At 37.4% G+C, this 21042-nt stretch overlaps 2 protein-coding genes across 3 annotated transcripts; one reads left to right on the top strand and one right to left on the bottom strand.

Moving 5' to 3' along the window:
• Positions 1-287: 287 nt before the first annotated feature.
• On the top strand, positions 288-8826 carry LOC113064065 (dnaJ homolog subfamily C member 18-like). Its single transcript, XM_026234592.1, has 8 exons — positions 288-777; positions 3691-3886; positions 4240-4385; positions 5780-5992; positions 6158-6270; positions 7091-7200; positions 7275-7447; positions 7529-8826. The coding sequence occupies exons 1-8, from the start codon at positions 636-638 to the stop codon at positions 7651-7653; spliced, it is 1218 nt and encodes a 405-aa protein (XP_026090377.1). The 5' UTR covers positions 288-635; the 3' UTR covers positions 7654-8826.
• Positions 8827-8948: 122 nt separating this feature from the next.
• Positions 8949-19780, bottom strand: brd8a (bromodomain containing 8a). 2 transcript variants are annotated; one of them, XR_003278775.1, is made up of 21 exons: positions 19697-19780; positions 19163-19256; positions 18393-18462; positions 17975-18024; positions 17776-17898; positions 17617-17697; positions 16892-16956; positions 16576-16700; positions 16297-16488; positions 15219-15312; positions 14973-15107; positions 14661-14800; positions 13307-13718; positions 12536-12579; positions 12150-12412; positions 11020-11112; positions 10850-10918; positions 10449-10731; positions 10235-10279; positions 9626-9887; positions 8949-9404 (listed from the first exon to the last, which is right to left on the bottom strand). XR_003278775.1 is itself a non-coding variant. In XM_026234591.1 (20 exons), exons 1-20 carry the CDS (start codon positions 19713-19715, stop codon positions 9828-9830), a joined length of 2457 nt encoding a protein of 818 aa, XP_026090376.1. In that variant the 5' UTR covers positions 19716-19780; the 3' UTR covers positions 8949-9827. The 2 variants fall into 2 exon arrangements, 1 of the variants encoding a protein (XP_026090376.1); XM_026234591.1 differs by having other exon boundaries at positions 8949-9887.
• Between the last annotated feature and the right edge of the window lie 1262 nt (positions 19781-21042).

The raw sequence follows: 21042 nt of genomic DNA, 5'->3' as shown, positions 1-21042 counted from the left end.
CGTGTGCGTGTGTGTGCTGTAACGTAGCCTACCCTAGCGACATGTTTTTTTTTTAAGAAGTTCGTTAACAATTTTAATCTAAACGTACAAGGTCATTGTGTTCAGTGAAAGCTTATATTTATCTAACAAATAACAACCACTACTGCATCGGCACTCATTATTGCCGAGTGCCAGTTTAGGATTTTTATGGTATTGCCACCATGCCATTTACGGCAAGGAATGTCGCCTTCTAATTGGCTGTTTGGGTTGTAGTCATAGACATTAAAAGAGTTGTAGTCCATTTCATCATGCGTTTCCGCTTCCGTTTAGAGATGGAGGAGGTTTCAAGCAGTATTGTATTTCTGTCTTTCTCGCACATTTTACAGTAACGAAGCCAAATCTATTACAGAGGGTTAAACATAAATTTTTTTTGATTAATTAATATCTAAGTCGCGGTGTCCGTTAAGATAGTGGAAGATGTTTAACATCGGAAGTTAAATTGTTTTGGTTGCATTAGCATAACGCACTAGATTTAGCTTCATGTCAACAACATTGCTTGTCGTCTTTACAGTCAAACACGCTTTGTTTTGATTTTTTTGGTCCTGTTCGTTCACTGTCGTCATTTATGCGGGTTTGTGGAGGTGTCGTTGCTTGAAATGTCACCGTTTGGGATGGACCGAGAGGAGTCTGACAGGCTGATAGAGAAAGCCAAGCTGTGTTTGCGGTCAGGTCGCAAAGAGAAAGCCTTACAGCTGCTGTATGAGGCGCAGAAGATCTACCCGAGCACCCGGGCCAGAGGTTTGTATCATTGCTGTTGTACTTTGATTGACAAATCAGGTGTGTTTGGTCAGTGCACTGAAATAGAAAGTGCAGCGTCGTGGTGTTGTGTGTTATATAATCTGTCCTCAGGTCAGCGATGGGTTTGGGTCTTCAAGGGTTGAAAATATCTGACATGCGACGTTTTGAAAGCTGTGGTGCATCGCTGTGGAGACTGATATTGTGAAACACGTCCCTGTTGTAATTCAGTCTTAAGAAAGAAAAAAAAATTACTTGTATGATAAGGTGTATAATTCAGATTTTTTTCAGTTTTTTTAAAATCTAAAATGAAAAACTTGTAACTTACCCTCATGTGGTTCCGGTCCAAACCCCTATGTTTTTCTTTCTTCTGCAGATCGCAAAATAAAAGTATTTAGAAAAATGTTAGGAACCACTGACTTCCATTGTCTGGCCAAAATACAGCAGAAATCAGTGGGACCCAAAAAATTTTTTTGGTCTTATTTTTATTTATTTCTGAGGGTCTTAAAAACTCTTAATTTGTCTTTCCATAAATTAAGGCCTTAAAAAGTTTTGAGACTAGAGCATAATGTCATAAATTCAAGTTATGGCATGAAATGTTGCATAGACTGCAAAAAATTAACTATGTCTATATTTTAAATCAAGATAATTTTACTTGAGATGCAAAATGAAGATTAGAAGTCTCGTTTGAGAAATGAACTTAATTAAGTGAGTTTATGGAACAAGGACAAATATCTGGGGTATGAAACATGGATTTCCCTTTAAAATAAGTGAATTTAGCATATATTGGTAGATATTTGATCTTTTTTTTATTATTATACATGCAGTTCATGTTTGCATATATTTTTAATTTAAGAATTTTTAACATTTGCACTGAAATAAAAAACAAAAACAAATGAAGAACATCACATTTGTGCTGTGTGTTCAGTGTGTTGTGTGGTCTAGTCGCCTTTATTTATATAGCGCTTTAAACAAAAAGGATTGCGTCAAAGCAACTGAACAACATTCATTAGGGAAACAGTGTGTCAATAATGCAAAATGACAGTTAAAGGCAGTTCATCATTGAATTCAATTATGTCATCTCTGTTCAGTTTAAATAGTGTATTTGTTTACAATCAAGTCAAATGATATCGCTGTAAATGAAGTGACCCCAACTAAGCAAGCCAAAGCCAAGAGCGGCAAGGAACCGAAACTCCATCGGTGACAGAATGGAGAAAAAAACCTTGAGAGAAATCAGACTCAGTTGGGGGGCCAGTTCTCCTCTGACCAGACGAAACCAGTAGTTCAATTCCAGGCTGCAGTCAGATTGAACAGAAGAATCATCTGTTTCCTGTGGTCTTGTCCTGGTGCTCCTCTGAGACAAGGTCTTTACAGGGGATCTGTATCTGGGGCTCTTGTTGTTCTGGTCTCCGCTGTCTTTCATGGCAGTAAAGGTCCTTTCTAGGTGCTGATCCACCATCTGGTCTGGATACGTACTGGATCCGGGCGACTGCAGTGACCTTCTGATCTGGATACAGACTGGATCTGGTGGCCACGGTGACCTCGGAACAAGAGAGAAACAGACAAATATTAGCGTAGATGCCATTCTTCTATGGCATCTAGAGTGTTTCGGGTTCCCGTTTACCTAATTAATGCAGCCTAAAAATAAAAAAATTAAAAGGATATTAGTATGTTATGTGTAAGCCAGGTTAAAGAGATGGTTCTTTAATCTAGATTTAAACTGCAAGAGTGTGTCTGCCTCCCGAACAATGTTAGATAGGTTATTCCAGAGTTTAGGCGCCAAATAGGAAAAGGATCTGCCGCCCGCAGATGATTTTGATATTCTAGGTATTATCAAATTGCCTGAGTTTTGAGAACGCAGCGGACGTAGAGGATTATAATGTAACAGGAGCTCATTCAAATACTGAGGTGCTAAACCATTCAGGGCTTTATAAGTAATATTTAAAAATCTATACGATGTTTGATAGAGAGCCAGTGCAGTGTGGACAGGACCGGGCTAATATGGTCATACTTCCTGGTTCTAGTAAGAACTCTTGCTGCTGCATTTTGGACTAGCTGTAGTTTGTTTACCAAGCGTGCAGAACAACCACCCAATAAAGCATTACAATAGTCTAACCTTGAAGTCATAAATGCATGGATTAACATTTCTGCATTTGACATTGAGAGCATAGGCCATAATTTAGATATATTTTTGAGATTGGAAAATGCAGTTTTACCAATGCAAGAAACGTGGCTTTCTAAGGAAAGATTGCTAGCAAATTGCACACCTAGGTTCCTAACTGATGACGAAGAATTGACAGAGCAGCCATCAAGTCTTAGACCGCGTTCTACGTTATTACATGTAGCGTTTTAAGGTCCTATAATTAACACCTCTGTTTTGTTAATCAGAAGGTACAATGAAAGTTGTTTCCATATTCTAGCTGTGTGTGTGTAAAATAAATAAAGCAATGGAGATTGGTTATATTCTCAAGGTCATATTCTCAAAGTCAAACTCTGAAGTGTTGCTAATGTAACTCACTGTGTTCTCCATAGACACTTACATTTAGAGAACATGTTGATGTATAGTGCTCCCTTCAATTTGGTCCTTAAATTTTCTTTAATTGGTTGTAAAAAGCTCTTTAAAAAGTCTTAAATCCATCTTCATAAAACTTGCAGAAATCCTGTTAATAGATATGGGGGATCAGCGGGAAAAAAAACCTTACTGTTAAGTCCTGATACTAAATAATACATGATTTTTAGTTTTTATTTTATTTGATCTTTTTTTACGCTTTCAATTATTGAGCAATAACAACATGTACATAGGGGTTAGGTTTGGGTTAGGATTAGTTGCATGTAATTATGTATAATTTACTGTAATTGCTAGTAAATAAAGTCACTACAATCAGTTTAAAATGTCTCTCTGATTTCTCTCATTAGTACTGATTGATGCCATTGTGAAGAATGGGGGCACTCCCCCTGAAGAAGAGCGTACCTTCACACCTCCACCCGGCTGGAGAAACCCTGAAGATGATGGCCCAGCTCCACATCAGCGGCCCAGTACTCAAGAGAGAGCAGAGGGATCCGGCGATGACAAGAAGAGCTACACGGAGGAGCAGCGGCAAGGAGTGCTCAGGTACTGAAAGTGACGTGACATGCAGCCAAGTATGGTGACCCATACTCAGATTTCGTGCTATGCATTTAACCCATCCAAAGTGCACACACTCTGAGCAGTGGGCAGCCATTCATGCTGTGGTGCCCAGGGAGCAGTTGGGGTTCAGTGCCTTGCTCCATTGAGGGTGAAGAGAGCGCTGTACATTCACTCCCTCCACCTAAATTCCTGACGGACTGAGACTCGAACTTGCAACCTTTGGATTACGAGTTCAAATCTCTTACCATTAGGCCACGACTTCCCCATACTGGCATGAGTAGTCACCCACAAATGAGAAGTCAGTCATTGTTTGTTTATCTATGCCTAAACCTGTGCAGGATAAAAAGATGCAGAGACTTCTATGAGATTCTGGGGGTGCCAAAGGATGCCAGTGATGACGACCTGAAGAAGTCCTATAGGAAGCTGGCGTTACGCTTCCACCCAGATAAGAACTGTGCCCCTGGAGCAACCGAAGCTTTTAAAGGTATCTCAAATATGTTATGACCACTGCTGATGGTAAAAAGTTTAGGGTCAGTTCTATTCGCCTTTAAAAGAAATTAATACTTTATTCAGTAAATATGTTTTTAAGTTATTACTAAATACTTTTGATTGATGCAAAAAAATTTATATATAAATGTTCTTGTTTTGATGTTTCTATTTTATTTTCTAGCATGGATAATAAAAAAATGTTGTTGAGCACCAAATTAGCATATTAGATGATTTCGGAAAAACCATGTGACACTGAACATTCAGACTTGAAAGCACAGGAATATAGGGCTTTTAGTTCTCCGGCACTGTGCCGGATTTCCAGCGCGCAGTGTTGGTCTGCAGAAAAAAATAATCCTATGTACATAAAAAAAAAAAAAAGGTAAAACCAATTATAAAGTCACATAGCTTTGTAAACAGCTCAGTGTAATCATGTAATCTCCATAAGAACGATATGATTTCCAGATAATATTTAACGGGATTTTTGAAAAGGTCTTGTTCACACATGATCTGATAATGTAACTTTACCAGTGAAGACTGTATGTGTGAAAGGGCTTAAACTCTTCCTCTGTATACGCTGTGAATTTGAATTGCTTAACGTCATCTGGAAAAACCGTGTGCATTATCTCACTAGATTTGTAACGTAAATCATTTATAAACCTTTGCCAACACAGGAGAATGCATCAACCTATGTCTAAATATGTATTGTATTATTGTACATCGTGATTTCAACATAAACATTTCTGCATGTGGCCAAATATTAAAATGTAATTGATTTAAACATTGTTTAATCACGCTGTAAAGTTAAACGTCACCAGGCCGTTGACGCCCTCTGCAGGTATTTGTTTTAAATTGGTTATGTTCATATTATGCATAGGCATATTAGATTATGTATTTTAACAGTGTTGTTCAATACAATCATGTCAATTCTTGGTTTGATATTTTATTTAAGCCAATTATTATTGCTTATATTACTCATCGTATAGAAATAGTCATAGTAAAGCCTGGTTTTCACTTAGGTCTGTTTGTGTTACAAAAAAATAGCAAATTACTAGGATGTCGGTAATCAGTGATATAGCTCAAAATTTTCCAAATGTATGATACAGCATTCATTATTCAGGTCAATCATATATTCATGAAAAAGAAAATCAGTTTGAATAAAGAAAGCAATAACTTTGCCATAGTATCCTTTCAAATGTTAAATATGTCACAGTCATTGGATGCTTTGCATGTGCTCTAACCCCTGGGAATAAATTCCATTTGAAAACATATTAAATTAGAAACAGTTCACAATATTATTGTATTTTGTTTTTATCAAATATATATATAGCCCTGGCGAGCATAAAAGATCTCTTACTGCCCTCACATTGTTATATCCTGTTCTGTGTTCAGCTATAGGCAATGCATATGCGGTGCTCAGTAACCCAGAGAAAAGGCAGCAATATGATCAGTGTGGGGAGCAGGGCCCTGCAGAGACATCCAGTCATACTTCAGCCCAGCCTACTCATGCATACGGACACCACCGCACCTTCGGTCGAGACTTTGAGGCTGACATCTCTCCAGAGGAGCTCTTTAACATCTTCTTCGGGGGCAGGTTTCCTACAGGTCTGAACCTCTTTAAGAAAAGCATTACAGCTAAGGAAATCGTTTTCATTCATTGCAATGTGTAGTTTCATTTGGAACATTTCTATGTTCCAATAATGAATACAATGCAAGCTAAATCTTTCCGTCACATATTTCATAAAACAAGCAAGTCTTATCCTCATGCAGGCAACATCCATGTATATACCAACCGAGGAGCTTCCTACTCTCATTATTACCAGCCCCGCAGACGCCGGGCGAATGAGAGACGGGAGGAAGAGGTGGAGGAGAGCCACAGTCAGGTGACTTATCTTATGATTGCTTGATCGTATAGGTGAGCACACAAGTTATGGGCTAAAACAAGACCAGTCTTCAAATAAGAGCAGATCACAAATACGTGTCATAATAAATTGCATATGGTTTTGAAAAACTACATTTAATGCCTTGACATAAAAAAAATTACATTTAAAAAAAATATATATATATATTCTTAAATGTTACCATTCTTTTCCAAAATGCTTTTTAAATATATATATTTTTTTAAGTAGGGACATTGAATGTTATGTGGTGTTATGATGTCATCTGCATGAAATCATTTCTTGTTTACTTTATTTTAATATATAGTTTTTTTTTTTTATTAATAAGCAGTAATGCAGTTAAAGAAAACAGTTTAACTATTTAAAGTTTTTAATTTCCATCATTTTAGTGAGGCTAATTCTTTGCTATAAGAACAGAAATCAATTTTAATTCAGAAATGTGAAAACCTGTTCATCGTAGAACACGTTCATTGTTGATATACTCAAGTTGATGTATGAATAGCATTTATGTATTTTTAATATTACAGTCATTGACTCAAAAGACACAGCTGCACAGGCAGTAATTTCGAGTGAGGGCAAAAGATTTTGACATGCAGATTTTACACTGGGTTCAAGTTGCTACTGGATTGACCAAGAGAAAGCGGTTTGATTTAAAAAAAAAAACTTACTACTTACCGCTACACTATTGATAGACTTTTTTGGTCTTGGAAATTTCACTCAGTTGACCTCACCTTCATTCTGTTTCTGACTTCCATGCTGTAAACAGGGTCCATCTCAATACTTGTTCCTGTTTGTCTCCATGCAGAACAACTTCACAGCTCTGCTGCAGCTGCTGCCGGTGCTCGTGCTCATTCTGATCTCTGTATTCACTCAGCTGATGGCCACCAACCCTTCCTACAGCCTCTTCTACAAACCGTAAGCCAATCATGACACATAGTTCAAAACATCCACTTTAAGAAAAGACCTGACACGTGCTCTCTGTCTCACAGGTCCATGGGGTTGGTGGTGTCTAGAGAAACCCAGCACATGGGTGTGCCATACTATGTGGATAAGAGTTTTGAGAAAGAATACCGCGGCTCTGCCCTGGAAGAGCTGGAGAAGACTATTGAGAGTGACTATGTTGACCATCTACAGAGCAGCTGCTGGAAAGAGAAGCAACAGAGTGAGACGTCTTCTCATTCATTAGGTCATGGCTCTGTAATAGAAACCCCTGTATCACTAAAGCTATGTTGTTTTGTTTCAGAATCTGATCTAGCTCATCTGGGCCAGCTGTACCGAGACGAGCGGCTGAAGCAGAAGGCCGAGACCATGAAGCTGGATCACTGTGAAAAGCTGCACCGCTTCATGGGCCGACAGAGAGGAGACTGAGGCAGCGCCGCCCACCCAGACAGCATGGTCTACCTAATCAAAGAGCTTTTAGTATTGGTTATATATTTCAATTTACTTGGGTGGGTCACCTTTTTGGGAAGGGGAAAGGAAGGATATCGCAGGAGTCCAAGCTGATTTTCGCTTGAGCATTTGTGCCTTTCATCCATGAATGGGGTGAAGTCTGACGGCTTTTGTCTCATCTGATTCAGCTGCGATGCACAACTGCGTGTGTGTGAGATGTTAATTTGTGCGAGCGCCTGGTATATTTTTTCCTTACATTAAGGAGCACCGACTCCAGGCTGGCCGACAGGATTAAAGGTAGTGCTTGTCGTTTATTTGTTGCATTTAAGCTAATTGTTAATAGGAATTTAACTTATATAATAACATATTTAATTAATGTTTTTTTTCTGAATTTGTGCTGTGAATTAAACTTTTAATAGAAAGCGATTTTTTTTTGTTTTTGGAAACAAACGGTTCTAAAAACAGGGATATAGACCACTACAGCTTTTCAAAGCTCTCTGTACGTAGCAAATTTAAAAAGCCCCATGTGTACATTAAATTAGTTTTTTGGTCCTTTGTTACAGTGCTATATGTTTTGGACATTTAAAGGCAACTGTTTTTAAGCTATGGTTTTTTTTTGTTTTTTGTTTTTGTGAAGAAGGTAAAACTGTTAAGTGCACTGACAAAAATGCTAAATGTCATTACATCAGAATTATTAATCTGCGGTGTTAGATTTATATTTTTGGCACTTTATTCGTCTTAACTACTTATGTTATTGCATGCATCCATCCATGCATTCTTCCTGCCTTGTTATTGTTCGAAGGTGTTACTGACACAGTTTAATATTCGTAATTATAACTAGGCAAATAACAGTTACTGAGCATCTGTTTTAAACTACAATTAATGTTTTACCTCATTTCAGTGAACACTATGTTCTCTATATAACATACTATAATATAATATATCTTTAGCACAAATTTGAGCATGAAGGCTAAGACGTTCTGAAGTGCTACATGAAGCGTCCGCTCATTCGGGATGAAATGGTGTGTTTGGATGTGACTAGGAGAGTCTGTAACTGGTGGTATTCTGATCTTGTTTCCATGCGGTCCACAAACTGCTGGAAGTTTTTGTTTGGATTGAGTGCATTTTTGTGCCGCTTAAATAAATCATTAAACACACATGGATTCTCTGTGGTCTGTGATTCTCACAAGTTGTGTGCTTTTATACGTTGTGTTCTCCAAATACTGACCAAATCAAATAGTCAGGAAGAGGTGATCATATCAGAATCTTGGTTTTATAGTTTTTGTCGTTTTAATCAATGTGTCTCAGGCTCAGCCCAATCTTCTGGTGAATTAGAGCTCAATCAGATTCCTTCAATCATATCATCTTCTTAAATCCAGTCCTTTCCGTACAATCGACTACAAGCTTGCATTCCCATCTTTCTCCATCCAGTTAACAACCAATGGTTTGAGCCAAGTTCCTGCCCTACATTTAGTTTTCATTACTGATCATCAGTTTTACTCCGATGTGTCACAATCTTGAAGAAAAGATCTGTCGATACAGCTATTGTGTTCTCATTTCACCGTTCCTCACATCAGTCTACCTTAAGGCTTCAGAATCCATTCAATATAGCACACAAGTCATGTGAGCTCTTTTTATGATGCTTTTTTTAATAGATTTTTTTCTTTTCTTTTTTGTTGCTTGAAAGTCCTTGGTCCTCATCTGTTACATGTGTGAACATTATTTAAAATCTAAGTAAAAAACGGAAAAAAAAAAGTAATTTAGTCTGGAACAGCACAAGAATACAGAATTATGGCAGGGAGTGAAAACAGGATAAAATGTCAGTAACCTTGTTCTTACATAGGAAGGCATTTTAATTTAAACTTTTTGTCCTTTCGATCGGTCATTCACCAATACCTATAAAGGCACTATTTGTACACAAAACAAATATTTAGTACTACACAACACTCACCTCACAAAATTACATACACAGACATATATGCACAGGTTTTCAGACAGTCCCATCGTTGTCCAATCCTAAACACCACGCTCCAGTGAAACCCTTACGAACTCTGTTTAAGTGTGTTAGCGATATAGTTCAGACACACTTTCCTACGCTGTCTTCATCACTCAGTCACTTATTATGGTTTCAGAGGAATCCACCCACTGGCAGCTCATTTCTTCATCTTCAGGTCTGCTTCAATAGCACAGCGTCGCCCCCTGGTACCCCCGTCCTGCAGGAAGAGAATGAGTCAAAGTCACTTTTTTCCCCATCTATTTTTTACAGCAGCTTTTCCAGATCACTTTTAAATATATGTTAAACAGAACATAAAATCTGACAACTATGGTATATAAAAAAATAGCCAGTAGTCTCCAATAAACAAAAATGCTCTAACTTCGCCCCAAAATGAAAATTCTTGTTCAGTTTAAAGAATGTTGATAACCAAAGAGTTGCAGGTAGCCATTGACTTTCGTAGTATTTTTAATGGCTTAATGACTGCCAGCGACTGTTAGTTATCAACATTCTTCAAAATATCTGTAATATCTGATAAGGGGTAAGAGAAGCAGACAGGATACTTACAAAGAGAGAGAGAAGGAATGCAGGAGAGGCCATAGGAACACAGTCCTGTGAGAAGACAAAAGGTCGAATACACACTCAAATGCAAAAGCAGTTTAAAGGAGGATGTTGCCTTCAAGAAGACAAGAACAGAAAGATCTGAATATTATAATATTAGTTATCGAGAATATTCTGATGTGCAAAAGTGTCAAATGCTATGGCATATAAAGCATCCCACCTTGTCACTGGGGTCCTGTTTGCGGTTGGCGTCTCTCCCACGCAGGCTCTTGGCACTGATGCCCGATTCCGAGGTCTGCATGATCAACTGTGTGGCCAGAAACTGCTGGATCTGCTCCAGAACGTCCCTCTGCATCTCCACGGCCATGTGGAACACATCATGGTCCGAGCTGTTGTACATCACTGCATTCTGGAACATCAGCATGATGTCGCGCTGGAACTCAGCTGTGGTCCGGATCAGCCCGTTCTCAATGTTCTTCTTGATGGTGGACAGATCCATTGGCCTAAAGGCCCAAAAGTGTCACAAAGACTTTGTAATTACTTTTTTATTGCAAATCATCAAGGACAATTGGATTCCTCATTGCTAACCCTTTGAATTTGCCTTCAACAATTCCGTCTCACCTGTGAACAATACTGTGGTAACCAGGGGCGATGTCATCCGTCACCGGTTGCAGGAAGACATTTGCATACCTGTTTAAAATGACCACTCGGTTTAATCATTCTGGCTGCGCAGAACCGAGGCTTTCAGATAAAAGGGGGCGAGGTTTGGAACAAGTAATGAAGACTCTCACCTGTGATTGGCTGCTGCTCGCCACACCAACATAATGGCTTTCTTCCAGATCTTCTGAGCCTGAATTGCTTCTTGATCTTCACTGCAGATAGAGCTGAGGAGGATGAAGTTGAAAGCATTATGTAATAATAGCATGTTGCATAATTGCACATTAGAGTCTGTTTACACCAAGTCCGATGTGACTAAATGACACCAAAAAAGTATTAAAGGAATAGTTCACTCACGCATGAAAATTTTACTCTCCCTCAGGCCATCCAAGATTTAGATGAATTTGTTTCTTCATCTGAACAGATTTGGAGAAATTTAGCATCTTGTTCATTAACGGATGCTCTGCAGTGAATGGGTGCCGTCAACATGAGAGTCCAAACAGCTGATAAAAAAAAAAACATCACAATAATCCACTAGTAATCCACACGAATCTAGTCCATTAGTTAACGTCTTGTGGAAGAAAAAAAAAGGCTGCATGTTTGTAATAAACTAATTAATTATTAAGCATTTTAAACTTGAAATTGTTGCTTCCAGCTAAAACATGAGTCACGTCCATAATATTGCTTTCTCCGGTGAAAAGTCGGATTTGGGAGAGAAATATGCACAGATCAAGCACCATTTATATGAGAAAATAGTTCTAAACAAATATGTCAGTAGATTTTGATGTGAGAGCACAACAGGACATGGACTGGAGGAAGCATTATTATGGATTATGGACTCATATTTTGGCCAAAAGCAATGGTTTAACATAAAAATACTTTGATGGATCAGTTTCTTACTAACACGCAGCTTCTCGCTTAACAATATGTTAATTGATGGACTGGAATCGTGTGGATAACTTGACAATTATTGCAATGTTTTTTTCAACTGTCTGGACGCTCATTATGACGGCACCCATTCACTGCAGAGGATCCCATTGGTGAGCAAGTAATGGAATGCTGAATTTAGCCAATTCTGTTCCAGTGATGAAACAAACTCGTCAACATGTTGGATGGCCTGAGAGTAGATTTGAAGCAGATTTTCATTTTGGGTGAACTATTCCTTTAAAAAAAAAAAAATGTAAGTATAATCATAATCACCAGAACTATTTAAAATCAGACTAAGTGTGAACGTTCCTTAATTATGTGTAGTTTTGGCACATACAACTGTGAGGAGGCAGGGCTGCTGGGAATGGAGTCTGCAGTTGTGTGGAGCTGTACAGAAGAGGACGCCGTGTGCATGCTGTATCCGTCCTCGCTCTCGCTGGCCGGAGGATCCAACTCGGTTTCCCCCTCAGGCTCTGAGAGATATACTCCTTCTCCATCCTCTTCTCCCCCACAATCCTCCACTCCATCCCCTTCTAATCCAGCTTTCATCTCTGACACACTGCCCTCCTCCGCATCACTCACGGCCTCCTCTTTCACTTCCTGTTAACGAGGAGTGTAAAAGAAATACTAAAGAGGGCAGAGTTAATGGTTTCCGGGCCTATATGTACTCGTGGGTGGTACATTATGTGTTAGCGTATGCACACAGTCACAGCATCACCACACCTTTGAGTGCTGTTTTATCACAGGGTCATCTTCTGACCGTGTATCTGGAAGAGAACGGAACATTTAATGACTTGAATGTAAACATCCTGTCATTATCCAACAAAATGTTTTAAATACACATTTAAGGTATACATATATTTTCCTTTCACAAGTATTATGATTTATGTCTTATAAATATGATTTTGGGGAGGTCACACCACTTGCTATTTTACAAACTAAACTATCATTGTCTTGTCTTAAAACTTACTGATAATTTCCCGTTTTATGTTTTATCTTGAACATTTGAACAGAACTATTTCCCCCCTAAGAAATGCTAATAAAGAACTATGCCAAACTAAGGTTTTCTTTTTAAGAATTTCATTTGTTTTCTTGTTTGTTTTTTATTTGGACAGTAAATATCTTTGACTTTATTCCCATAAATAGAAATTAAAAGTGTATTGAAGTATGGGGTAAGTTTTTTTAAACAGTATTTGTGTATTGTGAAATATTATTAAAATTCAAAATAAATGTTTTCTATTTCAATATTTTTTTAAATGTAAATGCTGCTTCATGTTTTTGAGGAAACTGTGATTTTTTTTGTGGATTTTTGGATGAATAATACGTTTTTAAAATATATATTTAGACTAGAAATCTACATCCCTTAATAAAAAATGTAATTGAAAACAAAATATACTCATCCTACATTTCGAACAGTAGTGTACAATGTCCACTTTCACCACATTCAAACCATTTAACTAATTTGCCCTGGTGTAAAAGCAAAATGTGGAGTACCTGATTGAGACCGTGTCCATTCATCAGCCTCACTTTTGATCACAGCATGCAGTGATTCTGGCTGCCCATCCTGGGCCTCGTCAGTGTGCTCTTGTCTGAGGGCATCTGGGTCTGAATGGGCTCCCGCTGTTGGAGTGGGGTCTTGAGGAACAGAGGGGACAGTGGTGGAGGGTGTCGTGTACTCCTGTGCACAGCCACTGCTGGAGCCACAGATGTCAAGACCCTCTCGCTTCCCCTCTAACAGATGCAGAGAATGTGGGTCTAAGTCCTCTGAAGTGCTGGAGGGCTCGGGGCCAATGGGCCTGAAGGGGTCGGGCTCCCAGGTACCTGACAGGTTGTGACCCGTGTCCTCACACAGAGACAGAGCGGCTTCCACCGCTGCAGCATCCAGCGCCTCCGCATTCTCATCACCCTTTGTCAACACAAAAATGTTTTTTTTTTTTTTTTTTGCTGGACTATTCCAGGAACATCAGACAGATGGAAAGATTTGAGTGGTAATGTTTTAATGGATAATCGTGTTTTTCTGTAATATCAACTAGTTTGATCCGCTTTGATATTTTATTTATAGATTTCTGCTCCGTTTACTGTTTTCTTTGTATTCAAATGACAGATATTGTACCTCAACGAAAAAAATCCTAAGTAGATTTAGAAAACTGATTTTGTCTTACAAATCTTTTTTTCTTTTTTTTTTTTTCTCATGTTTTCAAACTTGGAAATCCTACATATTTAAAAATCATTTGTTTCATTATTATCTATCCATAATGTTGTTCTTGAAAGCCTAGCTCATCCTAACTACTGAGGTACTATTGTGCACCATTTCTATTTCCTTTTCTTTAAAATAAAAATCCTAATTTCTTATACATAAGTACTATAATATAAACATTATCATAAACTTTTTTATTCAGTAATTTTTTTAACTTCTTATATTCAGCAAGGATGCATTACATTAAAAATTGACAGTAAAGACATTGTTAAAAAATATTTCTTTCACTTAATATTGTTGTTTTGAACTTTCTAATCATCAAAGAATCCTGAAAAAACATTGTTAATAATAAGCAATGTTTCTTGAGCACAAAATCAGCATATTAGAACAATTCCCAATGGATCATGGACTGAAGTAATGCGTGAAGAAAATTCAGCTTTACCATCACAGGAATAAATAAAAATTTAGAAAATATATCACAAAATAAAACATTACTTATTTTGTAACTTATTTGCTGTATTTTTACCAAATAACATGAAATATTAAATATTGTATATTAAAAATATGACATTGGCACACAAAAATATTAAAGTGGACATCAAGAATGTAATATAATAATAATAAAAAGATGAAATGTGATGTCTGATTTACCTTCTCTTCAATAATGGCTATGATGTCCCCGACTGTCTCTAAGTCCAGCTCCTCTGCCATATAGGACACAGTCACCAGGTCCTCTTCCCCTAAAACTGCCTCCTTATTATCCACTGAAGCCATGGGGGCTCCGTCACCTCCTGTTTAAAGTATTCGACACATATCAAACCCACTTCAGACGTTTAGACAAACATTTCTCTTCCAACAAACCAAACAAACAAGAGACAGTTGAGCAAGGGTACAAAATAGTTAACACATCAGCTATGATCTAAAGATGGGAGAAGGATAAGACATTGTGTACAGTCTAGAGACCTGTGCCGAGCGGGACAGCGGGGTCCACTGCAGAGGCGGCAGCGCTGAGGGCGGAGTCTGCAGTGGCCAATGAGCTCAGCTGAGAGGGAAATTGGGCGCGGCCAGCCTCCAGCAGACGAGACAGTGTGGGAGCACCTGAGACACATGCGGCACACACACACACACACACACGGTGCACAGAGAGAGCAGGCTAGGTGTTAAGCTGGAAGAGATACCCATATCATGAGTGTGTGAGTGAATTCATACCTGTCGCTGCCTGAGAGGCAGGGAGCGAAGAAGTCATCATCTGATTATCATGACTTCCTGTAAGTTGACTCGACGGAGATTCTCCCTCAACTGCCTGCAATAAGGATTTTCTTTAGATTGCTTTACATTTTGACTAGATTTGAAAAACAAGACAAAAAATCTGAACAATAACAAAGAATCCAACAGTCATAAACAGGCATGATACAAGAAAATTCTAGTGACAAGAAATTTGTGTGTCCACACTGAAGACAAAACTACTCAGGATTTCCAGTCATTGTGGAAAATAACTTTCCATCACACGCTTGAGGTATTCAGCCAATCACAATGCACTGGATAGCTGACCAATCAGAGCACACCTCACTTTTCAGAACGATGAGTTTTGTAAAAATCGATGCGTTTCAGAAAGGCAGGGCATAGAGGAGAAACAATAATGTGTAGTATTTGGAAAATATGTGTTTTTTAACCCTTAAAGCTGCAGTAGGTAATCTTTGTAAAAATATATTTTTTACATATTTGTTAAACCTGTCATTATGTCGTGACAGTAGATTATGAGACAGATAATCTGTGAAAAAATCAAGCTCCTATTGCCATTTGCAGAAGTACATCGCTCCCGTTAAGAAACAACCAATCAGAGCTGCGGTCCGTAACTTTGTTTGTGTTCAAAATGTAGAAAAATGTATATAATAAGCGAGTACACCATGAATCCATTTTCCAAACCGTGTTTTTAGCTTGTCTTGAATCACTAGGGTGCACCTATAATAAGTGTTTATATTCGGACTATTTTAGATTGCTTCGGGGGTGCCGCGGCGGAGTAACCCAGTACCGTTGTGATTCTTCATAGACATAAACAGAGAGAAGTAGTTCCGGCTTCGATGTTCTTCCGCAAGATGAAAGCAGTTCTGTTTATTAACCGCTAGAGCATCAAAAGTTACCTACCGTAGCTTTAAACCGTATAAACACATCGCATTACTCAAAACACAAAACAATGTTCTTTTTAGCAACATCATATGACCCCTTTAAAAATTATCCAAAATATATTTTACAGTTTTTTTAAAGACAAAATGTGATGAATTCTGACCAGTCTGGGGCTGGTGGGCAGAAGACTGCCTTTCTTCAGCAGTTCTGACAGGAGAGGAGAGGGAGGCGGCGTGATCTTCTGACCCAAAAGCTTCTTCTGCGTTGATTCATCTAGCAGTGACCCCAAACTCGCCTCTACCACTCCAGGGCCTGGCAGCTCCGTCAGGGGCACAAACACTGTTGATCCTGCCCCCTGCACCGGGAAGGGATGATTGTTAAAATAAATGACAAATTCAAATTGAAGAATTAAAATCTAAAAATTCAAAACAAAGAAACACACCGTTGTGCTAGGATCTTCAGATGGGTCTCCAGTAGGAAAGTCCAGGCTCGGAGAGCAGGCCCCAATGGGGGAGCGCACTGTCACACTGGCCACACGTTTAGGAGTGTTCTTCACTGCCTGCCTGGCTGATAAAAAAAAGATCAACAGCTCTTACTATTAAGCATTTATGATTAACTGGAACTACATTTATGAATAGCGTTTTTTCTCCTATAGAATCTCAGATAAATGCTTAAATATGCATTCATCATCATCTCTTTAAGACAACGTGACCAAACCAATCAATGCTAATGACACTTTGTGGGCTTTCTTTACATACCCTGGTACTCTGCATCTGTGGCCTTTCTTTTCACTTCAGCTTCCTCCTCCTCTTGTTTTCTGCTCCTAATGGACATACAGAATTGAAATCATTAAACTGACAAAAATACACTTGCAATCTTAAATGGATAGTTCATCAAAATGAACATTCTGTGATTATTTACACAGCTTCTTTTTGTTGCATTGTTGCATACTCTTAACTAAAACAATTAAAAATCGATAACTGAAATGAAGCTGAAATAAAATCATATAGATAAATATTAGAGGAAAAACTGAAAAACCTAAAAAAAAAATGTAAATAAAGGCATTTCAGTTACTAATACTAAAACAATTAAGCTAAATAAAATTTAAAGAGGCACTTAACAATCTTATTAAAACTAAAAGTAAAATGAAAACTTAAAATATACAAATAAAAACTCAAAATATTAATAAATAATACAACAGTATATAAATATATGACCATGTGCTATATTGATATGATTTGCATAGGATAGCTTTATGTGTGGAAAATAATGAAAGTCACTATGAACTGATGTGAATAAAATATATATATATATATTTTATAACTAAATAAAATATAATATAAAATAAAAAAATAAAAATAGCATAGAAATAATAAATCATATAAATGACCATTTGGGGTGAAACTATTCCTTAAAATGTGGTATATTTACAGATAAAACTGCCTGAGTTGGCGATGGATAAACCTGGTAGAGTGATTCTTACCGTACAATTTCCTCCCATAGCTCCTCAAGTTTAAAGTCCAGATGTCCGGCCTGGATGAGCTCAGTTTCTCTCTTCAGTTTCCTAAAGGGACACAGGAACAGAGTTAAAGTCAGCAGAAGGCAGCTGTTGGTCCATGTAAAGCATGTGAACATTTGGTACCTGTGCTTCTCTTGTGTGTCCTTGATCAGTCGCTTCAACTCCTCTATTCTCTCCGCTGTCAACCTACGAACAATAACGTCTTCCACCGTCTCAACCACCTCCCCCTTTTCACCTCGCTTTCTCCTGAAAACGTGCACCATTAAGTGCTGTCAGAAACGATGTGGATGTTGGAAGGCAAATGAACAGAAAGTGGACTCACTTTGGGGCCTCGGTTGTCTCCAGGAGCTCAGAGTATTGTGATGCACAATGCTGTGAAGAAAGAGAGAGTGTGTTAAAGTATATATCACATAATGTTTAATGAATTCATCCTTAAAGGGATAGTCCACCCAAAATTATAATGCAGAGCAATATTATGAATGGAGGACTTGTTTCTTGCAGGATTGATGTTTTTATCAACTGCTTGGACTCTCATTCTGACGGCACCCATTCACTGTAGAGGATCTGTTAGTGAGCAAATGATGTAATGCTACATTTTTCCAAATCTGTTCCAATGAAGAAACAAACTTATCTACATCTTGAAGGGCCTGAGAGTAAATTGTCAGCAAATGTAAAGTTTTGGTTGAATTATTCCTTAAAGTTTCCCATGTCATTAGATTTCTCTACTGCTCTCCTGATACCTTTTGAGAGAACCAGTCAGGAGGGCGTCCAGGTTCTGCAAACGGCTTAATGGCTCGGCTCACAGACACCCTGGAACAACAACCATTTACAAAACACATGACTGTGATACCGCATGTTAAATTAGCCTGATTTGAGGAAAGCCAGATTTGCTTTACTGAAATTAAACCAGGGGTTCTCAATTAATGGAAATAAATAAGTTAAATTTACATATTTCTAGTTATGGTATATAAAAAAAAAAAAAAAATGGTATCAGATGTGAATTAAAGTTTCTTGCTGGTGCTTATTTAAGGCACTTAATATTTTGGAATGTAAAAAAAAATTATGCAATTATTTATATTTATTAGGAAAATACCATATGAGCTCTTGTAAACCGAATATCTTACATACTATAAATTACTTTAAATGATACATAAAGGAAACATAATTATGCATACATTTGGAACAAAGCAAGCACTAAAATAAGCCAAAACAACTATAAATAAAGATATTTTGATACTAAATTTACATTTTTCTAGTTATGCCAAGCTCAAAAAAAAAAAAAAAAAAAAAAAATGAAATAGTCGTGGGGCCTTCGAATACTGTTTGGGACAATTTTGGAGTCCAAAAGGTTGAGAACCACTAGATTAAAGCAGTGATACACATGTGGGAAAAAAAAAAAAAAATATATATATATATATATATATATATATATATATATATATATATATATATATATATATATATATATATATATATATATATATATATATATATATATTAAAACAATCACCAGTTTTGGTCTCCACTTTTCATGACAGACGAGGCGAGGCACAGCTTTTCCCTAACTGACCATGGCTCTGTGGGGCCCAACAGCAATTTATGTTCTGTCCAAAGAATAAAAAGACAGGATATAAAGCGAAGAAAGCATTTCACGTGTAAACAGCATTCACACACACATCTGTGTTGCGCTGTGAGACGCATTATACAACAGTGGGTGGGCAGCTTGACATCTAATAATGATGCCGTTTTAGATGGTCGACACATCATCGGTATCTCACATTCCTCTAATAGATGGGGAATGTGATGTGCTCACGAAAGCTAGTAATAAATGTGTCATTTCTGTAAAGTGTCCAGTGATTTCGACCAATGAGCGTCATAACTGTTATCATGACTTCTGCGTGTCGAATCCCGCAACATGCACGCGCACCGCTGAATCCATTATGCACGCGCTTGACATCCATCAATTACAATCTGCCCTCCGCACCATGCAGGACATACGCCGTACATGCATGTGTATGATGAAAATATAGAGAGCAATACTCACTTCCAACTCCGCTCGCCATTTTGTCATGACTGGACTGTTTTCTATTGCTCCTTTGACATGACAAGTGTCTGGCTATCAAATGTAAATGTGCATATCCGGTGTGAATTTTCCAACAATCATTTTTTACTCCAACGGTCTGCATAACGCCAGTGTAGTTAAGTCACAATTTCACAATTAAGTCATAATTTATATAAGTCTATAATTTTGACCAGCATTTTGCGCTGGCATGCACATTTATAAAGTACATTTACTTAAGAACTGTAATGTATACCAATGTAACTGAATGTCGTGCTGTTTCTAATATAATGCAAAATATAATAATAATAGTAATAGTAATAATAATAATTACTAGCATTGGTATGTTTTCTTCAGGTTTACTAAATTTGATTGTGAACGAAAGTTTCTTTCTTATTTTAGTCCCATTTAATGCAATGTTTGAGAATATCCATTAGCCCTATTCATTATTACATGTTTTATACCATATACATAAAAACAACTAGACACTTTTCGAAACAAAATTTCTACATTTTATAAATGTAAATAAAAAAAAAATGTAAATGTTATAAATACATAAGCCAAAAAGTACTGAACATCAGGATACTTTTATTTCATTATGATATGCCGAGGTATTATTATATGCTGTGAAGAGCGATTTTACCACAGTGAAGAAACACACTCGTCAGCAACAAAAATATTAATAAGAAGACGTAATGACCTGGTTCAGATGAGCATCACCTTCGAAAATCAAACGTTGTATTGTAGCTTTTATTTTGGCTGGCTGATCCTTACCGGAAGTGAAATGGATAAAATATATTTAATTCAGATACATTTATTCAGAACGAACTCTGTTGTTTTTGATTGCCAAATCATTCATTATAGGCTATTAACATATATCGGACAATGAGTTTGAATCCAGCTGAATGAAATGCGGCATGGAGTGTTTTATTATTTTTTTTTATTATTATTTTTTTTTATGGTGTGTTGTGTGAGTGAATCAGGAGAGAGCAGCGAAAAACGCTTCATCTTTCTGAATATCAATGCTTTGGGTATGTTATATTATTAGTGACTACAATAAAGATGAATATTCAGAACTGAATCAACCAGCTGAGATTAAATACTATACAAATAGACTTAATTTACAGCAAATGCATCTTTAAATGTAAAAACGATTGTCTTGGGTGTTTGTGTAGAATAATAATTATGCATAATACTAATCTATTTATAATAATATAGGCTAACCAATTGAATATGTTTTCAAAAAGCCCATCTTTATTTAATGTAAACATTAGGGAAAATGTGGTGCACTTTGGTATAAAGTATCTTAGTGTGAAACTTTCAGTCACACA

Source organism: Carassius auratus, chromosome 46 (assembly GCF_003368295.1).
Source record: "Carassius auratus strain Wakin chromosome 46, ASM336829v1, whole genome shotgun sequence".
Taxonomy (NCBI): Eukaryota; Metazoa; Chordata; class Actinopteri; order Cypriniformes; family Cyprinidae; genus Carassius; species Carassius auratus.
Note: the sequence above shows the minus strand (reverse complement) of the source record. Positions and strands in the feature narration are given on the sequence as shown.